The 20,407-nt window shown below is 46.5% G+C and overlaps 1 protein-coding gene across 2 annotated transcripts in view; it reads right to left on the reverse strand.

Annotated features, from left to right (window-relative positions):
* Positions 1-20,407, reverse strand: part of LOC131573015 (FERM domain-containing protein 4A-like) — a 176,617-nt gene that overhangs the window by 11,590 nt on the left and 144,620 nt on the right. For both annotated transcript variants that reach the window (XM_058826575.1, XM_058826576.1), the window contains exons 14-20: positions 17,621-17,762; positions 10,055-10,188; positions 6,574-6,696; positions 3,222-3,450; positions 2,017-2,073; positions 1,313-1,550; positions 722-886 (exon numbers count right to left, since the gene is read on the reverse strand). In XM_058826575.1, the coding sequence (XP_058682558.1) occupies positions 722-886; positions 1,313-1,550; positions 2,017-2,073; positions 3,222-3,450; positions 6,574-6,696; positions 10,055-10,188; positions 17,621-17,762 (1,088 nt within the window). The remainder of the gene's footprint in view (positions 1-721; positions 887-1,312; positions 1,551-2,016; positions 2,074-3,221; positions 3,451-6,573; positions 6,697-10,054; positions 10,189-17,620; positions 17,763-20,407) is intronic.

The raw sequence follows: 20,407 nt of genomic DNA on the forward strand, positions 1-20,407 counted from the left end.
GAGGATGGTAGCACTTCCTCTTAGGGCAGGACACCGACAGCACACAGGTCTGGCTCAGTTCTGTTCCCTGCAGTGTCCATGGAGTTTGTTACAAAAGCAAAAGAGCAATGAAGCTGAACAGTTTGTAAAAATCCTGCGGAAAATCACAGTCAAATTTAGCCCCACATATCAAATCACCTTCCTTACACACTTCAATTCTTTCCTCTGTCAACCCTGGGCTAAATTCCACTGCCATCTGGGTCCCCGGCTGGAGTGCTTTATACAGGCTCTTGATCTCCACATAACATCACACACGTGCAACATTTTATACATGAGGGAAAATTAACACTATTCAACATTTTGTATCAGACAGGAAGCAACATGTTCTGTCCAGCTGGATCCATGGAGGAATTCACTGCAGAACTTAGCAGTAGCACCACATGCATTTTAAAAGTGGCTTGTAGAGCCTATAAACAGTCTGAGATGAAAGGTCCCAGCAGAAGAAAAACTTGATCACTTCAGGGGAGGGGTGAGGGGCAGAACTGTGTTTATCTGAAGGGATTTCATGATGTCAGTTCAGGAGAGATTCTCTACTGGCATGAGCACATGAGCCTCTTATGTGAACAGGACTGGCTTGTGTCCTTTCCTGAACTGGGAATTAATTCATACCCTGAGGGAAGGATAAAGCAAGGCAAATTTATTTCAGGGTTAGCAAGGTGAAGCTGGAGCTGGGAAGACTTACCGCGTGGAGTGGACGTAGTGCGGACTGCGTACCCGTAGATCCGGCGTCGATGGCATGCTGGACTGGGAATTCCAGTGGGGAAGGCTCCGGATGGGGCTGTTCTGCAGCGAGCTGCTCCCTCCTGCCTCAGCACAGCTCCCGGTGCTGGGGAACCGCTTGTGACTGCTGCAGAGGAAACACCCTGCTTCAGCTCTCACACAGGAATTTGGGGAAGTGGCTCCCATGCATCCTTCTAGATCTCAGGCATGTGCCTGGGATCTTGTGGGGGTGAGTGGGAGTTGGGTCAGCTGCTGCTCTGAGCTTGTGTCCCAGCGCTTGTTCTTCTATAGTGCCAGAAGTCAAGGCCAAGTCCTGTCAAAGCCCTCAGATGATCCACCATCCTACTCTTCTAAATGTTTTGTAGGATAACACTGAGATACCAAACAGAAATTATGTGGCTGTAGCCTGTTTTTATGACCTGCCTATTGGCCAAAACACTTAAAAGTCTCCTTTTAGTAAGGGACAACTTTGTACATTTTGAAAGGGCTCTCACCTGTCCCTCCTGAAAGCAAGGAATATCTCTGCAATGGAGCTTCAAGAGAGCTGGCTTACCTGGAATGGCTGTGTGAGGAGCGCTTCTTGACCTTCTCATAGGGCTCATCCAGGGATGACTCACTCCACATCTTGGGTTTGATGGGGGACTTGTCGTAGTCGTTGCGGTGGAAATGCATCTGGCGAAGGCCTTCCAGTGACTGCGGGGGAGGTGGCCGGTTGTGCAGCGGTGGCCGGGGAGGGAGGCCTTTGTGTGGAGACTGCAGAGGGGAGATTGTGCTGGTGACCTGAGAGTCCTCTGTGAAGAGAAGGGAGAGAGGTGATGGCTGTGTGCCACCTCCAGTGGCAGCACAGCCCTGAGAAATGCTATCACAGCTCCAGAACCTGCTTCCTTACCCTGCTTCCCTTGGCTGTGTTCAGGGCCATCCCCAAGACCTGACTCTCAGAAGGGCACTGGCTGACATTCCCATTTTGGGAGAGAATGGCCAGCAAGAGTGTGTGATGCATTAAAAAGAGTGAAACTTAAGGAAAAATAAGGGGGCATTCTAGGATTTTCTTTTGAAATAATTCAGAGCAGTAACCACAGCAATACTCACTGCTCCAGGCCTGATGTCTGACTACAAGATACAGTCAGGGGAAAGGAAGCTTTTTGCTGCTGGGATCTATCAGTGGACTATTACACAGAACAGTAATTCCATTTTGAGTGTCAATCAGAAGTTCACACATCCCTTCTCGTTCTCTAGAACATACAGCAGCCAACATACCATCCTCGAGAACAAGGGCATCTGACAGGGAGCTGTCTTCACTGGCAATGTTTCCTTCTGAAGAGAGGAAAATACAAAGAGGGTCAGATGGTGCCAAGAATTGCAGTGACTGAGTGCTGAATTGCACCATGATCTTTGTCCACTAAGACTTAGCCTTAAGCAGTCACCTATGCCTTCCTCCTCCCAGAGCAAAAGGCAAAATTCCTATGAACGCTTGACTCAGCCCACTCTCAGTCTGGGAGGGCAGAGCTGCAGGTCGGGTCTCTCAGTAGCAGGCTGCCTTTCAAGGAGCTGCTAACTCTTTTCAATAATTGGGGATTAAGACTGAGTCACAACAAAGAGCTGAGATCCCCAGAGCATGCAAACTGGCACAGTGCCATTAGCAAGATTTACATCTTGGCCCTCAAGGACTCTGGGTTTCATCTATCTTCTTAAAATGATCATCCTGTTGCTAACTAAAGGCTCACACAAAGTACCAGTTCAAGGAAATGTTTTCAGAGCATCCTCTGCAGCAGCAGAAAAAGCTCTCAGGTCCTTGGCATACAGGTATTTGAGCTGCCTCCCCCAGCCTGTGTCCTCTTGGCTGGCTGTTATCTCTGACTGAGGTGCAATTTGGTACCCAGATCACAAATACAGCAGCTCTGAGCTCCTGCCACAAAGGCACAGAGAAAAGCTCTGCAAGTCAAAGGGAAAGGGGAAAATCCGCAAGGGATAAAGAACCACGGCAGAAAGTTAATGGATTTCATGAAAAACCATTCAACAACCCAGTAAACCATAAAGTACTGTGAGAATTACATTGTTAAAAAAAAATAAAAATAAAAAGAAAAAGAAAAGAAATATTTGAAAACAGCAGTGACACTGCTCCCACTTTGATTTTACAGATGCCTTTGAGCCAGAGAGCTCACCCCAATCTGCTAACATTAATTACATTTGTACTGCACAGCTCTGGAGGAGATGCCAAGAGAGCAATTTTATAGGTGAACAAAGGAGTCACAGCCTGCTCTGCTGACAACCTGATCACCCACAGCACAACACGATTTTGCTACTGTGACCCAGCACATCCCTAACGCACAGCACCCTCTGACAGCACCCCTGGGGTCCTCCAGACAGGAGAGGGAAGAGGAGGGAGAGGAAATTTGGTGAAAGTTTTGTTCCCTGCCCTCCACAGACCCTCCATGATGCTGTGGGCACCAAGTCCCACTTACCATCTATGATCAGGGAGGCTCTCTGGGTTGGCTTCTTCCCAGATTTGATGCGATACTCATTGATGGCGTTCTCGATCTCCTGCAGTTTCTTCAGGGCATTCAGGTAGGATGTCTTCCTCTGCTTCTTCAGCTTTTTGCTGACGTTCGGGTCGCTCGCCAGGCGCCGCGCAGCCTCCGTGATCTGGGACTGAATGGCAAATTCCCTCTCCAGGCGCTCCAGCTCTGCCTCCTGGTGAAAGGCAAGTGGATTCTGGTTAGCACCAAACTCACTGAGCCCACCTATGTGGAAGCTCTCCAGAACCTGACCAGTGGCCTCCAACAAAGGCTCTCCATCAGCAAAGCATCCACAGTCATGCTGCTGTCATCAGAGCCTCCTTGAGCATACCCATCATGCCTTCACCTGCTCTCAAAAGTTCCTGGAAGCACAGCTGGTGGAAGGGATGACCCATACAAGGAGGACATGTGTGCTCCAGCCCTAACCCTGATGTGCTGTTTGACTTTTACTGCAGTTCAATATGTCCAAGTTCAATGGTGCTCTACTACACTTTCATCCTTTTACACTCATCTGTGGGTCACACCTGCCTCCCACCTGCTCCTTCTCCCTGTTTTCTATCTCCATATTTAAGCCCCATTTGATTTCATTGCTATGTCTTGATGCAAAGGCACAGCTTTAACCTCCTTGAAAGGTTTGCTTGGCACCCACCAAACACTTTGGGGTAAAAGACAGGTTAAGTCCTCCCCAGTGTATAGCTGTCAAAATGAAGGCGTGAGTTGAGCTGAAGTAATTATGAGCTGCTCTAACTGATGGCACCAGAAAATTGTCCCCTCGAGTTACCAGCCAGGAAGGTGATCTGAGAGCCAGCAGTGTGTAACAGCAAGCTCTCTGTATGCCAGAAAGAACCAGTGCCCTCAGCGTTAGTCCTTGCAGGGCCTCAGCTGAGTTTTTAAATGCAATCAGGTGTACCCTGGAAGCTACCTATCCATTTTTGGTTATTCTCCAAAGTCAAGGGACTTAGGACAATTTATGCCAAAGCATAAGCTGATATCGAGCTTCCCAGTCTGCACCAGGACCCCAAGCTGTGAGCTTCAAAGGGCCTTGCTAATCTGCAACTGATCTGGCTACCTCCCCCAGCTCAATGGAATTAGTCTGTTAGAAAGAGGAATCCAGTACATTGCAAATTAAAAAAGAAGACAAGTTTTTCTACTTTTAGTGAACGGTGAGACAGTCATATATTTATGGAGATCCCCGTTACACAAGTTCAAATCCCCTCTTTGTTCAGCAGCAGTGTAAGAGCTGATGCTGTGGGATTTAATCAGACTGAAGGCGTTCTCTGAAGTTTTTATTCTGGGCTTCTTAAAAAATAGACCTTTGCTATCAGTGGTGAGTCAGCATCCCCTTAAAACTATAATTATTATTTCTCTCACTTCACTGAAGACTGAACCTACCTTCTGTCCTTTTAACAGATCCCTTTTTGCTTTGAAGACTTTATAAACTCTATTAGTGCCAGACTTATTAAAAGTGAACTTGACGCCATGGGGTTTTAAGGCCTGGAACTTGACTCATCATCTTCTGGTAAAAGCCTTCCCAGAGTCGGGAATTACAGACCAGGTAAAGGTGATTACGAAGAAAAAAACCAGGACCCTTCCCTGAAAGTCTTGGTCTGACAAAGGTCTTGCTAAAGGTATGCTGAGTTTGATGTGAGACCTGTCATTTCAGACCTTCACAGATTCAGCTCTAAATCATTCAGCATATCCTAAGAAAAATATATGAAAAAATTTTCTTCCTGTCCATAATTGTCTATTTTCTTCCAGTGAGACCCCATAAATAAAGCCTCTGGAAATAAGAGCTATCATCTGCCTTCAGATGGAACTGTCTTGCTTCAGGTCCTTGTCACAGCTAGTAATTTCAGTTCTGGATTTACGTGGTTGAGGGAATATTTCACCTTTTGTTTTAAATTGATTTTCCAGTATTTGCACTTGCTGAAAAGTGCATGAAAACCATTGCTGGCCTCCCTAAATGCTTTTAAACTGGCAGCCAAACACATCTCAACATCATTCTTCGAGAATAGAAATTTATGGTTTTCAACACAGCCTTAAAATTTGACAGATGAAGAGAAAGGCAGAGAAAAGCTGAGTAAGCGTGTTTGGATTGCTGGTGCTAAAAGTCTGAGTGCCTGCACTGGGGAGGAGCTGCTTTACCTTCCTGCTCTCCCCACCTAACCTTGCCACTGGAGTAAGGAGATTCCTCACTCACTGGCCCCAAAAGCTGCCCTGTAGCAATAGGAGCTGGGGAAGCTGGAGATCAGGTTATAACTGAGCAGCCAACAGACTGCAGGGGTTTTAGGAGTAATTCAGCTAAGACATGCTTCCCTTTGAAAAGCTTAATTAAATGTGCTAGCTCATGAATATTTGACTGCGGTGGAATTCCTCTCCCAGGCTCCATTGAGAACAAAACTAAAGAGCTCCAGCTGTTTATTTTTTCAGCAGAAGGAAAATGCCAACAAAACGACAAACAGTTAATTCCCTGGCTGAACTGAGCCTCAAACCACACAGTCGCACCAGCTTCAGTCTCTCCTCCTACAAAAATAAAAAGGAAACTCAAGACTGGAACATACACAAGTGTCTTGAGACAAATGTGCCTCCACAGACAATAGCTGTTCTGTGAATCCGGTCCTGCCTTACAGCTGCTGCAGGCCTGTTTTCACAGCCACGGTTCAGGGCACTGACCCAGCACATTGTGGGAGCAAGGAAGGGAACAAACACTCCCTGGCAAACTTAGAAAAATGTAACTCCAGCTCCCCATAGGTAGGGATGAAGGCTCTTTTGTTTAAGGACTGGGGAGCAAAATGCTTTTATCTTGCTGTGGCAGGGCTGAAATGGATTAATGGTGATGCTTTTCTCCCTGGTTTGAGGGGGCCTGAATTTGGATTGCTACTGGAGTGGAAAGCAAGTGGCTGTTTGCAAAAACTAGACAGGCAGAAGCAGGGCTCAGATGGCTTGGGGGGCTCCTGATATGCTCCCTGCTCACACAAATCATTGCACTTTGTCACCAGAGCACTTGCGCTGCCATGGTCTAGTTGGTCACCCAGGCTATTCCTGTTACCTCTAGCAAAGCAAGGGCTGAACCTCAAGCATTTCACCTTTACTCCAAGTCTGAAGTAAAGTCCCCAGCTCTCTCACTGCTTCCCCATTCTGATGGATATAAAAAAAACCCAAATAGGTACAGTGACCAATTACAGTAATTAAAAAAAAAAAAAGACCACAGGACTGATGGCTCCTGTGTGATGCTCAATGAACATCTTATAGACCTGAGGTGGGGACATGGGTCTGGAAGGGAAGGGCACAGCCTCACCTCTCCCTTAGGCAGGATTTTCTGCTCATCCAGTTTAAAGGCAGTTCCTATTCTTCTCCTTACAATAGGTGGCTCCTCCCCAGGATCCAGGGGGTATTCTCGTGGCAGCTTTCCTGTGAGCTCCTGTAAGCAGAAAATGCTGTTAGTGCTCTGGGAAATCCTGCACCAGAGCAAAGCACACCACGACTCTTGTGTGACCCTAAAATGACAGGTATTCATTAGCAACATATCCAGTTCAGCCAGCTGATAAACACACAGGAGAGCACCCAGCTCTTCAAACTCAGAACCTGACACTCGGGGTGGGGACCTCTTCTCTAACCTGTGCACGAATACAGATCTTTATGGCCTGTAAGTGCATGCCTGTAAGCAGGTCTGTAAGTGGTGCCCATCCCTAGGCTGTCAGGGCCTGAGGCTGAGCAGGCTTGCAGCACACAAGCTTTCATCTCTGCTGCAGGGTGAACAGGAACCAAGAGCTCCTATCTACTGAGCTGCCTCTGACAGGGGTGAGCAGACCCAAGATCCTTCCTGCAGGATGCAGGTCTGCTGAGTCAGAAAGCTGCAATGGTAACAGCCGTACAGGTTATGACCTGCACAGAAAAACATTCCCACCTGATTCATGATGTGTCTGAGAGGAATGCAGTGGAAATGGTCACTAAAAGCAGTGCCTGGTACCTCATTACCTGTCCGATAACACTTCATGTATTAGAGTGCCTTCCAAACCCCAATGATGTCATGGGCAGCATTGGAGCAATTACTGGCTGATACTCTGTCAGACTGATGGGGTTATTTGCACAGATATGCTCAAAATCTGAAGCAAACCTCACAGAATTTCAGAATATGTGAACCACAGGAAGCAGCACCACTACTGGTATTAATGCTGTAGGGTTTTCCCCCCAGACTATACAATACAGGCACACATATCTGAACTGAAGGCATTGAACTGCCTACAGAAAAAGGTAGGAGCCTATCAGCACAGCCCCAACTCCTTGTACTCAAAAGTCTCCCCATGAAGGACAAAAGGCTTTTGTGTTCCTTAGCATCAGCCTTGAGAGGATCCAGCTGGCAGAGTAACCTAAATCATCTGAATCCCAAAGAACAGCAGCTGACCTTAATGCGAGTGTGGGTGCACAGCCCAGCCCCTGCCTGCCCTGGCCTCTCCCCCACTCCCTAATGGGGTTTTTTCTTTCTACTCTTTTCAGATCACTAGGAAACAAGGACCTGGCCTTTTCAAATCTTCCCTTTAAGCAATTCCCAGCAAAATGGGTTTGCAGCAGAGCTCCGTGTTGATGTGCACAGCCCCCTATTGTGAGAGGCATGGCTGCAATGTCTCAGAGTCCCACTCGGCATTGCCCCTCCAGCCCTGTGGGGTTATTTTAGTTTTTCTTTCAAAATACGTTCCTTGTACTGAGATGTGGCTCTAAGCACTGCACAGAGACACAGATTCCTGTATTCTGAGGGCAACAGGGATATTTTCTTTATAATTCCTAATGTGATATGAAGCAGGGCAGTGGGTGAAGAGTTAATCTTCTGTAAAATCTGTAAAGATCCGAGTAGAACAAAATGAATGTGGGCTACTATGCTGCCTCCACAAGCTAAAAAGTATTCAAAGGCACGATCATGAAATGTAATCTAAATTAATAAGTAACTGGAGTAGTGATGGCTCAAAGTAACCTGATGCCAGCATTATGAGTAGTTCTGGCCATGCTTTATTAATTATGTCCTCACTTTTAACTCTTTTTAATCTCCTGGTTTGCCACCTTCTTCCTCTGTTTTCGCCATTCTCATGCCAAAGAAAAAGGAAGAAGTGCAGCCTGAGAGGAAGCTTTCAACTACCAGCTGCTGATGGATGAGCTGTAGGTTGCAAGATGGGGTCAGATTCCAAATGTCCATTAACTGCCTCTCTCAAATCACCTGTGGAAAGCACGAACACTTTCTACCAGCTCTTAATGTGCTGACAGATGGTCTGCCTTGCCACAACACATTAAGGAGTTATTGCTCCTCATCCCCAGCTCCATGCCCCAGTGGGAGCTTTTGCCTGCATCCTGGTTGCTCCTGAAGTGCTGAGGCTGCACCAAAACCAGGGCTGGGTTAAAGGGAAGGCACTGGGCTGTGAGCTCCTGCAGCTGTGGCACAGACACCTCTACCCCTGCATGCAGTGCTGCTGCAAGGATTAGTCATCAGCAGTCGGGCAGGGTTAGCTTAGGGTAGTAAATTCCTCTGGGCCAAGTAGAGCCTCCAGGCCTTGACTATCAGCCCCTGAAGAGCTGTGATTTTTTCCTGTGGATGATCTCAGCTCAGTGGACTTAGAGATTGGATCTGGTCCTGTGACCTTTCTCACAGCACAAGTTGTTTGCTGAAATCAACCAAGACTTCCCAGGTGGGAAGGGATTGCTCCCATGGAGCGAAGAATGGCAACAGGGGCAGCAGAGATATCTGCTGATGTTCTTTGTTGAGAGGTATTTTCCCCAACTTGCTCTTTTTGGCATTAAAACTATACATTAATCAAAACAAAGTGCAATGAGATCTAAATCAGTGATCCATTTCTCCCATTTTTGTACAAAGGCAGATACACATCAAATATTAAGCAAGAACTGGAAGATCTTTGTGCCACTGTCTGCAGCCAGCTTCCTGTTGTGTTACATGTCACAATTTGTTATTAAAATCAGATAGACAGGCCTGGCAAACATGGGAGGATTGCTGAATGACCTGAGTACACAGGCTGCTAATCTCCACAAACAGCTGCAGCAGGGCTGTGATTTCCCCAAGCATTAAACTGATCACTAAATGGCCTCTTACGTACTCCAAAATGAGCTGGCAGGTGAGTGGGAAGGTTATGAGTTCCTGGGCTGTCCTGCATGACCTGGGATGACCACAGTGTTTTCTCTTTGCAAGATCTGCCACCACACTGGCATTCCTTCCCAGCAGTGCCAGAGCTGACTGGATGAAGTCAATCTACATGGAGCAGATGAGACCTTGTGTACTGCAGGCAGAGCATGCTCAGAGAAGATAAGTATGTAAAATTGGGCCTGCTCTAAGAAGAAAGTGTGCCAGCCTTGGGGTTTTTTTTTTGGCTAATCGAGTCAAAAGTCTCTGAGAAGTGATGACCAGCACATAGAAAAACCTTCCTATGTCATATATGGGAGGTAGCAGAATATTCTTATAAAAGTTAATAAGATGCCTGGCTGGATGCAACTTATTCACAGTTTCAAGAAGCAGACATGGATGCTGAGCATCCTCGTCACCCCAAGCCAACTGGACCCAACTGATGTAGGGTCCCCTTCTCTGGGGGAAAAAAGCCCTGGATTTTGCAGTCTGGAGTTGAAACAGCTGGATCTCCCTGAGGCCATTGTACAACGGCTTTTGTAAGAGGTGACTGTGGAAGGAATCTCATCTCCTGACCCCACCCCACCTCCAAACAAGGAGCATGCCATAACAAAGCGAGAAACAAAGTATTCCAGGTTATAAAATATCCACTGCCTACCGCTTCCCGCAGGCACAGCTTCTTTAGCTCCTCCAACCGTTGGCGCAGTGTCTCCTCCAAAGCTTCTTGCCTGGACTTCAGCGCAGCCAGCATGTCTTTTTTGGCAGACTGAGAACTGTCTGACTCTTGGGAACCTGTCAACAAACAATGATTTCACTAAGCCAGCTGACAGCAGAATTCACATCTGGAGTTCTTGTAATTTTACCAAAGCCTGGATGCGTCCTTCCAAAAAGAAATCGGACTAAGACATGAAGTAGGTGTTACCCAGTCATGTTTGTTTACATCAAATCCTTAATGTTTAAGCTAACAGTCAGAGATTTGACAGTGGAGAACATAAAGACATTTGTAACCATTATCTGGAAAAATAAAAGCAGAAAAATTATTCATCTAAAGGAATTCCATCTTAGAGGAAACCCACATACAATTCCCATGAAAGCTCCCAGTGGCAAAGTACAGTTTACAAAGCCCTGGAGATGCATTTTTGGAAATTAAGTCTAGGAGAAACCATTTGACAATACAGCCTACTTCATAAGAACTGCAATTATCCTAGTAGCAAACATGTAATTCAATCCACTTACAGCCTGTTCTATGAAAAACTGTAATGAAACAAAATTACCTAGCAAGATTTCTGTAAAATACACCAAAAACCCCAACCATTGCTCCTTCTGGGGTAGTAGCTGTTTCTTGTGAAGATGTAGGTCAAGATATTTAACTGCATGTCCAAATGGCTTGGCTTTTCAAGTGGCAATTACCAGCAGCTCCCACTGAAGCAGGTCTGCGCATTGAGTCAGATTTTGTTGCTCAGATGTCAAGACAACATTTGTAATTTCAGCTCTTCGGGGGCACTTCTTGATGGCGTAACCTCATCCTTTGTCACTGTGTTTCCTCCACATATAATAAAGGATGGATATTCTCCTTATCCCTCCTTTTGCTGTTGGTGTATCAATAGAAGCATTTTTTTTTACAGCAGTGACCTATTCCCTGCCCCTCTTGAGCAATGACACAGAGAAAGCAGACCTTTATTATCTGCAGGAGTCAGATACAACAGAATGCTACATGGAATTTTCTGTGCACCTGTCGTCAGATGGGGGCTAGAGTGGGCTCCTAGATACATCGGCAGTTTGGCCTCCAAGCATTCAGTGAAAACACTCAGCCCAAGGAAGATGAAAAGGCTGTTATTTCACAGAGCTTTGGAAGGAATCTGGGAACAATTCTTCATTTTGGCAGCAAAACAGTGAAATTTGTGCTTTCAGCTTCATCTTTCATTGCTACTATTCCAGCAGACCATTAAAGCTAAACTGAAAGAGGATTGAGGCAAAAATTGCCACTAAACAGTTCTGCATTGGCTCAGGGGAAGCAGAGAATCTTACAGATCTTTTTCACCGGTATTTTCTGCAGTTTTCAGGAAGAAAGACAGCTGGCATTTATTCAGTGAAACACCACTCTGCTTCCTTAAACCCTTTACTGGGCTGTCCTGAAGTGGGGGTGGTGGAAGAGATCTCTCTAAAGGCCAGCCAGGCTGAGCACTATCAAACAAAGGAGGAGAACCTCACGGTAAGATGCTTGTGTAATTACTGTAGTCATCCTCATTTTATTGGTGTTTGCCCTCATAAAACAACAAAACTCAACTCTGCAGACATGTCTGTGCTGGAAGAACCTGATGGGACCTTCTAGGGGAGCCCTGTATTTGCACTGGCAGGGAAACTCCTCTCTAGCACTTACCAATTCTTAATAGTAACCCTGGTGAGTAGTTACTAGCAAAACTGAACTGCTGAATTTCTTCATAAACTTGTCAACAAACTGCCGAGCCCTGGTAAAAAGTTGTTCAGATTCCAGCAGATGTTTTGAACCTTTTTCTTTTTTTTGTTTTATGACAACTTAAATGACCTATGTTTTCCTTTCAACTGCTCTTCCCCTTTCCTTCCTCTGTCTGCTCCATACCTTCACGCCAGCCTCGGATTTATTTTTAAAAGCTATTCATTTTTTCTCTGTGGGTTTCCACAGCAGCTACACAGAAATATTTACAAGCATATGAACAGCCTGGCCAGACCCCTGTGCTGATGCAGGGTATGCCCATGAGAAGGAAACAAAAGGCTTCTGGCTGAGCTGGTAGGGATCCAAATCAAGCCCAGACAGTTCACAGCATCTTCTCCAGCTGTGCTTTCCCTGTGTGAGAACCATGCTGGTCTTGACCCTGATGCAATTGATGCACATTTTGTCCACTGAGTGCCCATTTTGCTGTCTTTTTCACTGCTCCCAAAAAGCAAAGGAACTGGAGGGGACATGGAAGTGCGCTATCACATTCTGAACGAAGCAATGGGATTACTGCTGAAACCAAAGTCATCCACTCACTGGCACTTATGTTTGGTTTTGAATTTTAATTTAAAAGCTGAATTATTTTGCAATGTATTTTTAGATTCTTTTATTGGCTGGATTCTCTGCTTGTTCTCATGGGTGAAAAACAAATGGAAACTTGATCAGTCAAGAGAACAACACCTGTATGAGATGACTGTAAATGAGCAGAGAACAATGTTTTGTATTGCTGGGTGCCTATGGCTTCTGTTAGAGGCTCTTTATTTATAAATATGTATCAATCCTACCTTGAATAAGGCTGTGATCAGAGACCCACTTTAAACTCAGGGGTAATTGACCCAAAAATGTCAGGACAAATCAAAATACCATAAAAACAACCAAGAAATAATCAAAGACCAGCACAAACCTAATCAAAGACCAGCACAAACCAAACCAATCAAGCAGATACTACCTAAAATCAGCCTTATTAGATATGGTCACTGAGTCATAGCTGCCCAGTGCCTTTCAAAGGGGATCACCAACAGAGAAAAATCCATCCTGAGAGATCAGTCCTAACACAAGAGGCTCTTGCTGCAACAGAAATGGTTGTCTGGGAGGCTTTCTCTGGTGTTTTATCTCCCACAATTAGGGTTAATTCCTAATGCAGTAAATGGGAGAAATGTTGCTGAAATATATAGTTTTACTGTATGGCATTTGAACCTTTTTGTGAAAATTATTCTTCAGCCTCCCCATTTGCAGTGCAAGGATTTACCAAACTCTGCATTTTAGCACATACTTCTGCAGAACCATTTGATGTCCCCAAAACAAAAAGGGTGAAAACATACCAGGTAGCAGGCACAGGGCCTTCTCTCAGGTGGACACCAGGAACCTGCTGAAATGGGGGTTATTTTTATGAGTATGTGCCCTTTCTTTCTTAGCATACAGGATGAAACACAGGTCTTGGTGATATAAATGTCCACTCAATACCCTATTAATTTGTAGAAACAATAACCATCTTCTGATACCCACATGTCCTCTCTGGGTGATTTCTTCATCCACTGACATTCAGCAGAACATGAGCTGAGAAATGCAGGGGGAACATGGTCCTCCCTGTCCAACTCCTTCTACAGTAGATTTCATGGCTGAACTTTACCAATGTTAACAGGGTGGATTCTGCTCACTTCTATGCTGGTGAGGTCAGGACAGTCTTGGTGAAGGTGACATGCAGCACATGGGTCACACCCCTGAAAGATCTGGTCAAATGTTACGCAGGTGCAGGTCTGCTGGGGTCCAAGACAAGCTTTGCTTTAAAGCCTGCCAAAGGGGTGAGACCGGACACTGCTTTGGAGAGAAAAGTCCTACCAGTGACTCATTGTTTGTCTCTATTTCCTCCATCTATTGTAGCAGAGTGGAGTCAGCTTGGAAAAGGGATAAATGAGAAGGATGGAAACAAGCAGGGAGGACAGATGGGATGCTGAAGAGCAGAGAGAGACAAGTCTTGGTGACACCAGCTGTGTGAGGAGAGGAGATGCAACAAGGAGGCTGAGCAGCAGCAGCAAGGCAAAAGCACCCAGGCATCTCTTTCTCATTCTCCAAGTCTCCTGCTCTGGGAAAAACACATCTAAATATGGCAAACCCTTCACGCTACATCCGGCTGATGGCTCCAGCTCACTGGTGTTTGGCTGAGCTCCCTGTGGAAGGCTGTCCCCTGAGCAGGGAGGGAAGTTTCCCCCACGCTCACCCCGTGCCAGAGCCCGGGCTGACTCACTGCACCAGGATGTCAGCGCACAACAACCAGCAGCCCCAGACAGCCCCTATCTCTGGTCTCTGCCCAACACATGGGATTTCCTCCGCAGCGCGCGGGAGCTCAGCCGGAGCTGCTCGACACAGGATACGCTCAGACATCCTGTGAGCTCCTCGTCCTCACCAGCCCCCGCACTCGCGGGCCACGCGGGTGCTGCTTATGCGCTGCAACGCGGTCCAGCTGGGCCACAGCCCCACCGGATGCAGCAGCAGGGCCTGGGAACTGCCTGGCTGGACTCTGTTGTGGCGTTTTCAAACATAAACAGGCCCCTGCACAGGAAACCTCCACTGCTGCAGAAGGAATGGGCTTAGGGGCTGGAGGCTCCTTGAATGCGACTGCAGAGCTGAAGCAGAGATGCTCCTCTGTGGTGTCTCCTCTGCCCACAGAGACGTCACAGAGATGACTGGGGGTCAGTCCAACCATAACCCAGTGACTACAGGGCTCCTCGCTAGCCTGGAGACCTGCAGAGCTCTTATGGCACGGACTCCAAAGGAAAAATCAACCTTAGAACTAACTTGGCTGTTTTGCTGGCTTTGATTTGGTTCCTGCCTGTGTGAAAGCAGAGCTTTTGTTCACAGGCAAACCCTTCTTCCCCAGATGTCCAGGGATGGCCCACAGATCCTGAGCGGAAGATCCCTGAGCTAAATCACAGCAGCCCACTGTCCTAGGGAGGCCCCTTTTGATACAAAATGAGGACAAAAGTTAGAGTCAGCTTGTCAGAAATGGACTTGGGCATCAAAACTACAAATCTGCAGTGGACAGCCTGAGATCAAGAGCATGGGGAAAGTGGAGGAGCTGAGGCTTTGGCCTTGAATTGCTGTAATCATGAGGAAGCCACTTCCCAGTGTGAGACTCCATCTTCTCTCTGCTGTCTCTTGAGACTGCAAATGATTTGGGGCAGTGACTGCCTTGTACTGCACAGCAGGATCTTCTCCAGACAGTGTGACAGCTGGAAGCAACACAAACTTTTCCTTGCAGACTTGCTGCAAGCCCAGGGGAGACATGCCCGTTTTGGCATGCTCCTCACGGTGCTGACAGCCCCTCCAGCGAGGAGGAGTGAGATGGCAGGAGGAAATGACTACAAGTAATTTTCAGGAAAAAAAAGACTGGGAATAGTAGGGAAGTGGGGACAAACAGAGATTCAGTCCTGACCTTGTGATTTCGAGTCACTTGAGGTATTTATAGCCTGGAAGTCTACTGTGGCCACTTAATCATTTGCACTTATTCTCTCCAGTGTGCCGGCTGTACTGCGATAACTCATCATTGTTGTGGTTGTGTGCCGATAATCTTTGGCACAATGGGAGGAAACACAAAGCCTGGGACAGAGCCAGTGACTGTGCCCAGTGGGACAGACAATGAATGCCCCCTCCCATCCAGTGGGACAGAGATGGGACACCCCCACCAGCCAGGCTCGAGGGAAGGGGATCTTGCATCAGAGGGGTCTGAGCACGGAAGCAATCCAGGGTTTCCAATTCCCCGGTGCCTGACCTCTGCCAGACGCCTTCCCTCAATACTTTCTTATGGCTGCTGGAAGGCACACAGCAGCAGCACACTGCAGCTCTCCTCAGCATTTTGGGGAGAGCCCTGTCCTCAGAGCCGGCAGGATGTAACAGGCAGCTCTGAATAAAGGAACACGAAGGGAGCCATGCTCGCCTGGCCCACTAGCAGCACCTTGACAGAAACAGAGGTTCACACAGTCCTGTGAAGGCACCCAGGCAGGCAGATCCACCTACCCAGGCTGGAAGAAATGACTCACCTGGTCAATGAACTCTGGGTGGGTCTAGTCACTACTGCAATTCAGATGAGTCCACAAATCCTGTGCTCAGCCAGAAAGGTGCAGGGAGCACAAGAGTACAAAAATGAAAGCATGGGCAGCTCCCAGTTTGGAATTTCCATACACTTAACCCTGATAGATGCTGGGCCTACACAAGCTTTTCTGGGTCTGATTTTTTGCTGGCTTTCACATAGCTACGGCTCTCTCCAGGTGTAAGAGCAGAAGCAGACCCCAGTGTTTGTTTTTCCAGGAACACAAAAAGTCCATGTATTAACACAGAAACAGGATTACTACCAAGTAGCTCTCACAAACTTAGGAATGGTGCCCAGGAGGCTGAGATCTTGGAAAGACCTTAAGAGCTTTCTTGAGGTACTTAACATTATTTACTTTCCAGCAGGAAAGCTGGAAAAAATGCTAAACAAACAAAGACTTCCAACAACCTGACACCAGTGTGGGAGCTGCTGAGGTACTGCAACTCCCCAAGACATGGGAGGCACAGACAGTGGATTGTACACTTCTTGTTGTCAGGAAGACCTCAGGAGCAGAAAGGCAACTCTGTTTTCAGGCAAGGCAAGGAATTGCACATCAAGCAGCTCTGGAAGCACTGCACATTTTAACTACATGCTGAACATTTTCCAAGCAGGGTTTTAGTAGACATAAAGGCTACAGTGATGCAAAGCTGATCTACTACATCAGTGTGGGTTCAGTTTTAAAGCATTTTCACTCTTAGATGCATTCTTTCTTTGTCCAAGCCTGAGAAAGTTATTCTCTGCTGTTGCACATCTCAACACAGGTTTTGATAACTTGATGTCATGCTTAACAGAAAGTATTTAATTGTTTGAAACTGTTAATTACAGTGATAACAAAAACCTTGCCCTCCTGAAGACCTCACCTATGCAGCTTCAAGCTCTTTGCTAAATATCACCCCCTACTTTAAGCCTGCAGTGACATTTATCACTGTTTTACACACAGCTTACCTGGTTCAGACTGACAGAAGAGTATCAAAGAGACACAACCTCCTGACCCCACTTCTCCAGCCCTTCTCCCCTCCTGCTCTAGCTCTCCTCTGCATCATCTTCCCATGGGTTTCTCTTACATGTGACATCTTCCTCACACAAGAGAGTGCTCTAAGCCACAACAAGAAACCTTCAGGTCCTTGGCACTGGTAGAGTATTAGGGAATCGTTCTTTTGAGCCTGGGACAGCAGCCAAATCCCAACAACACAGGGCAAAGCAGATGTGCACTCGGTGAAGAAGACACCCTGTCTCAACAATGCTGAGGAACACCACCAGTTCCCAGCCACGGTTTCCCTTGTGAGCTACACTGGGTGACTGCTTCCCCACTCCTGGCTGGGCACTCCTTCACAAACCCATCTGGCTCAGGATAAGCTGGATACCAAGGGATGGTTAGGGTAGAAATTGTGAAGAGAGACCAGGTTTCAGCTGGAAATTGAGAGGCTGGAGATGACATCCTGGAGTCAAGGAGGAAATGAGCGTTGGTAAAGAGAGAGGGGGAGGCTGCTGCCTGTGCTGTTTGTGGAGTAACGTGCTGAGAGATGGACTGCTACCTGGACAGACAGAAAGGCTAAAGGGAAGTGACTTTCATTTCTGCAGTGCAGCTTCTGACTGCTCCCCATTATACCATGGCCATGACACTTCCCACCATACTCCCTCCAGTTACAGGACAAAGGACCTACCTGATGACAGAAGACTCCCGCTGCTTCCGCTGATAATTTTGCCTTTACTCCCCATGTTGGCCAGCTTTGAGGTCTTGAGTGTTCCAGTTTCAGTCAAGTCAATTGCAATCTCACTCAGGCTTCTTGCAGCATGAATCTTGGACTGGAGGTGGAAACAGGAGTTAGTAATGATCTAATGCCTCTTGAAACCTCACAGAAGGAAAAAGATCTTTTGCTGTAGCAGGAAATAGGCCTCCACAGCAAACTTGGATTATTTTACAAGAATAGAAGCAACCTGGCACAGTATCTACTGTTGTACTTTTTACATTCTTAAGTGGGTACAGTTCTGGCATCGCTTCCTGTTGTTTGGGTTTTTCTCTGCTTTGCCATGCACATTTTTCTCTCTTAAACAAAGGATGTATGGAGTCACTGTTTTACCACATACAATAAGAAACCTTCAGAAATGCCATCATAATAACCTGCTGAAAAGCTCAAAGGCTAGAGACCATCTCTAGCATTTAAAGGAAGCCAGAACTACTGCTTCACAAATCAGCAGTAAGCTTTGGAACAAGACACAGTGAGGACATGCTTTAAATGGGGTGTCATGAGAAGCTGGAAGAAAACAGAGACAGGGAAACACATTTAGGTTATTGTCCAGACTAACAAGCTGCATGCAATGCCCCTACTCTGAGGGACCTCTTCAAAGCATTAACCTTACTCTAGTAGGAAACAGCCAGCCCAGCTCAGCAACTAGACACATTAGGGTATGGCCATTGTTCCTCATCAAATGTCAACAAGATTGTTGCAATTTGTAATTACAAGAAAGTAAATTATGCATAGTACATAAACACAGAGAACAGGACAGGACAGAACAGAATAAAATAGAGTATTTCAGATGGATTGGACCTCCAACAGTCATCTCAGCCCATTGCTCAAATCTTACAAGCACTGTGCTCCTGAGCTTCAATTAGTCTGCCCTTGCAGGGCCACTGACCCGCAATTATAATTTCCCAGAACACAGAAAGCTGTTGGTACATTTTGCCAAGACTCTCCAACTGCAAGAAGAATTTTATTCAAAAGGGGGTAAAGCCCCGGTTCAAGATCACTTGACCATTCACCTCTGCACCTTCTCAAGGCCAGAAGAGACTCAGCCCTGGCCATACAGCTCAGGGGATGGGCACATCATTACTGCGCTAACAAATCAAAGCTGATTGATGTCCACATACCAGGGTGTGATCTGTTCCCACTGGAAATAACATGAAACAGGACAACAAGGAGTGCTTGTCACAATGGGATTTTCAGTGTTACTCCACATCCTCAGGAAAAAGAAACCATTCCAACAAGAACTAAGCCTGAATTGACGTCTGAGTGCTCACCACTGAGCTTCTTAGTTCTGTTACTGATCTACTGTGGGGCTTTGGGTAAGACACGTTAGGTTAAGCTTTTAGAGATCCCCACCTCTGTTTGCATATCAGTGAAATAATAAGGGAAAGAAAATGTCTCCCTGTAGCACACTCTATTTTTAAGATTAATTTAAGACTGCAAATGATGACAGCACTGGGAAAGTCTTCCACTGAAAACACCCTCAGAAGTATTATCATAATTTAATATTCTTGGGTATTTATAGGCTCCATCATTACCATTCCAAGGTACCCAAATGCCTCACAAGCTTATTTCCACAACAACCCCAATAACAGGGTGTGTGTTCTCACTTGTGTTGCAAGAGTGAACAGTGCTTGTGAATGCAGAGGCTGAACTACCCGACAAGATATCAGAGCAGATCAGTCAGCCAGTACTGGCCCTCTTCAACTAATGTTGCAACCAGTTAGACCCTTCTCATTTTCTAGTCATTCCTCCCTAAAATCAGCCCCAGGAGAAGGACAGCACTCTTTAGCTTCTTGGGTCAGATGTTTCTGGTCAGAAACAAGGCCTGTAAAACATCTTCAAATAGTTCTGGAAGGTTAGTTCCAGGTGAAGAGGAAAATCACTGCTTTTATCTAATGAGATTTCCTTTACTAAAGTCTTCATTAGGAGCCTAAGCATGAACTGCTGTCTTGCTGTAATGACAGACCTTTGGAGGTAACAAGCCTTCCAATGGCCTTTGTCCTGCTGATAAATCCCCTGCAGGTGTATATATGCTGTATAACCCTATGTGTATGTAGGGCTATGTGTACTTTGTATAACCCTAGAACAACTACATTGATCAAACCCAGTGTCTGCCTGACCCAACACACTGAGTCCTGGCAGTGGATGCCTCAGAAAGGCACAAACCCCAGGTCTGCATGGACAGATCCATCCCTCCTGCTCCATGAAGCAGTGGTTTTCCTGTTTTTGTGGGATAGTTACAGCAAGCAGCCCTGTAGTTTATTTCCACTCATTTTCAGAAGGCAAATTAGGGCACACTTTGGCCCTACCTGTCTGACTGGGCACCAACCAAAGTGCTGAGTGAAGGCAATGTGACTACTGGTGCTTTTGTGGTCCTGGCCAAGCCAGCAGTGGCTGGAAGTATACCCTATCTAGGGCAAACAAAAAGGTGATATAAGACCAAAGCCTGGCATCCTTGGAGCCATGAGAGAGTTAAAGCAAACCAGCAAACAGGATTAGCAGGGCAGAGTGAGCTTCCTCTGCAGAGGGTACAATTCAAATGTGCTGAAACCTTGGGAGAAGGTTTTAGATCCGATCGCAGTTGTGCTAATGGTGCCCTGTACTGAACAGTTCAGATAAAACATCTCCTGAAAGAAATGGGGTTAATTTTCCTCACTGCTCAGTCCCTGCTGCCTCTGCTGCCTCCAGCAATGCCAGTCAGTG

Source organism: Poecile atricapillus, chromosome Z (genome assembly GCF_030490865.1).
Source record: "Poecile atricapillus isolate bPoeAtr1 chromosome Z, bPoeAtr1.hap1, whole genome shotgun sequence".
Lineage (NCBI taxonomy): Eukaryota > Metazoa > Chordata > Aves > Passeriformes > Paridae > Poecile > Poecile atricapillus.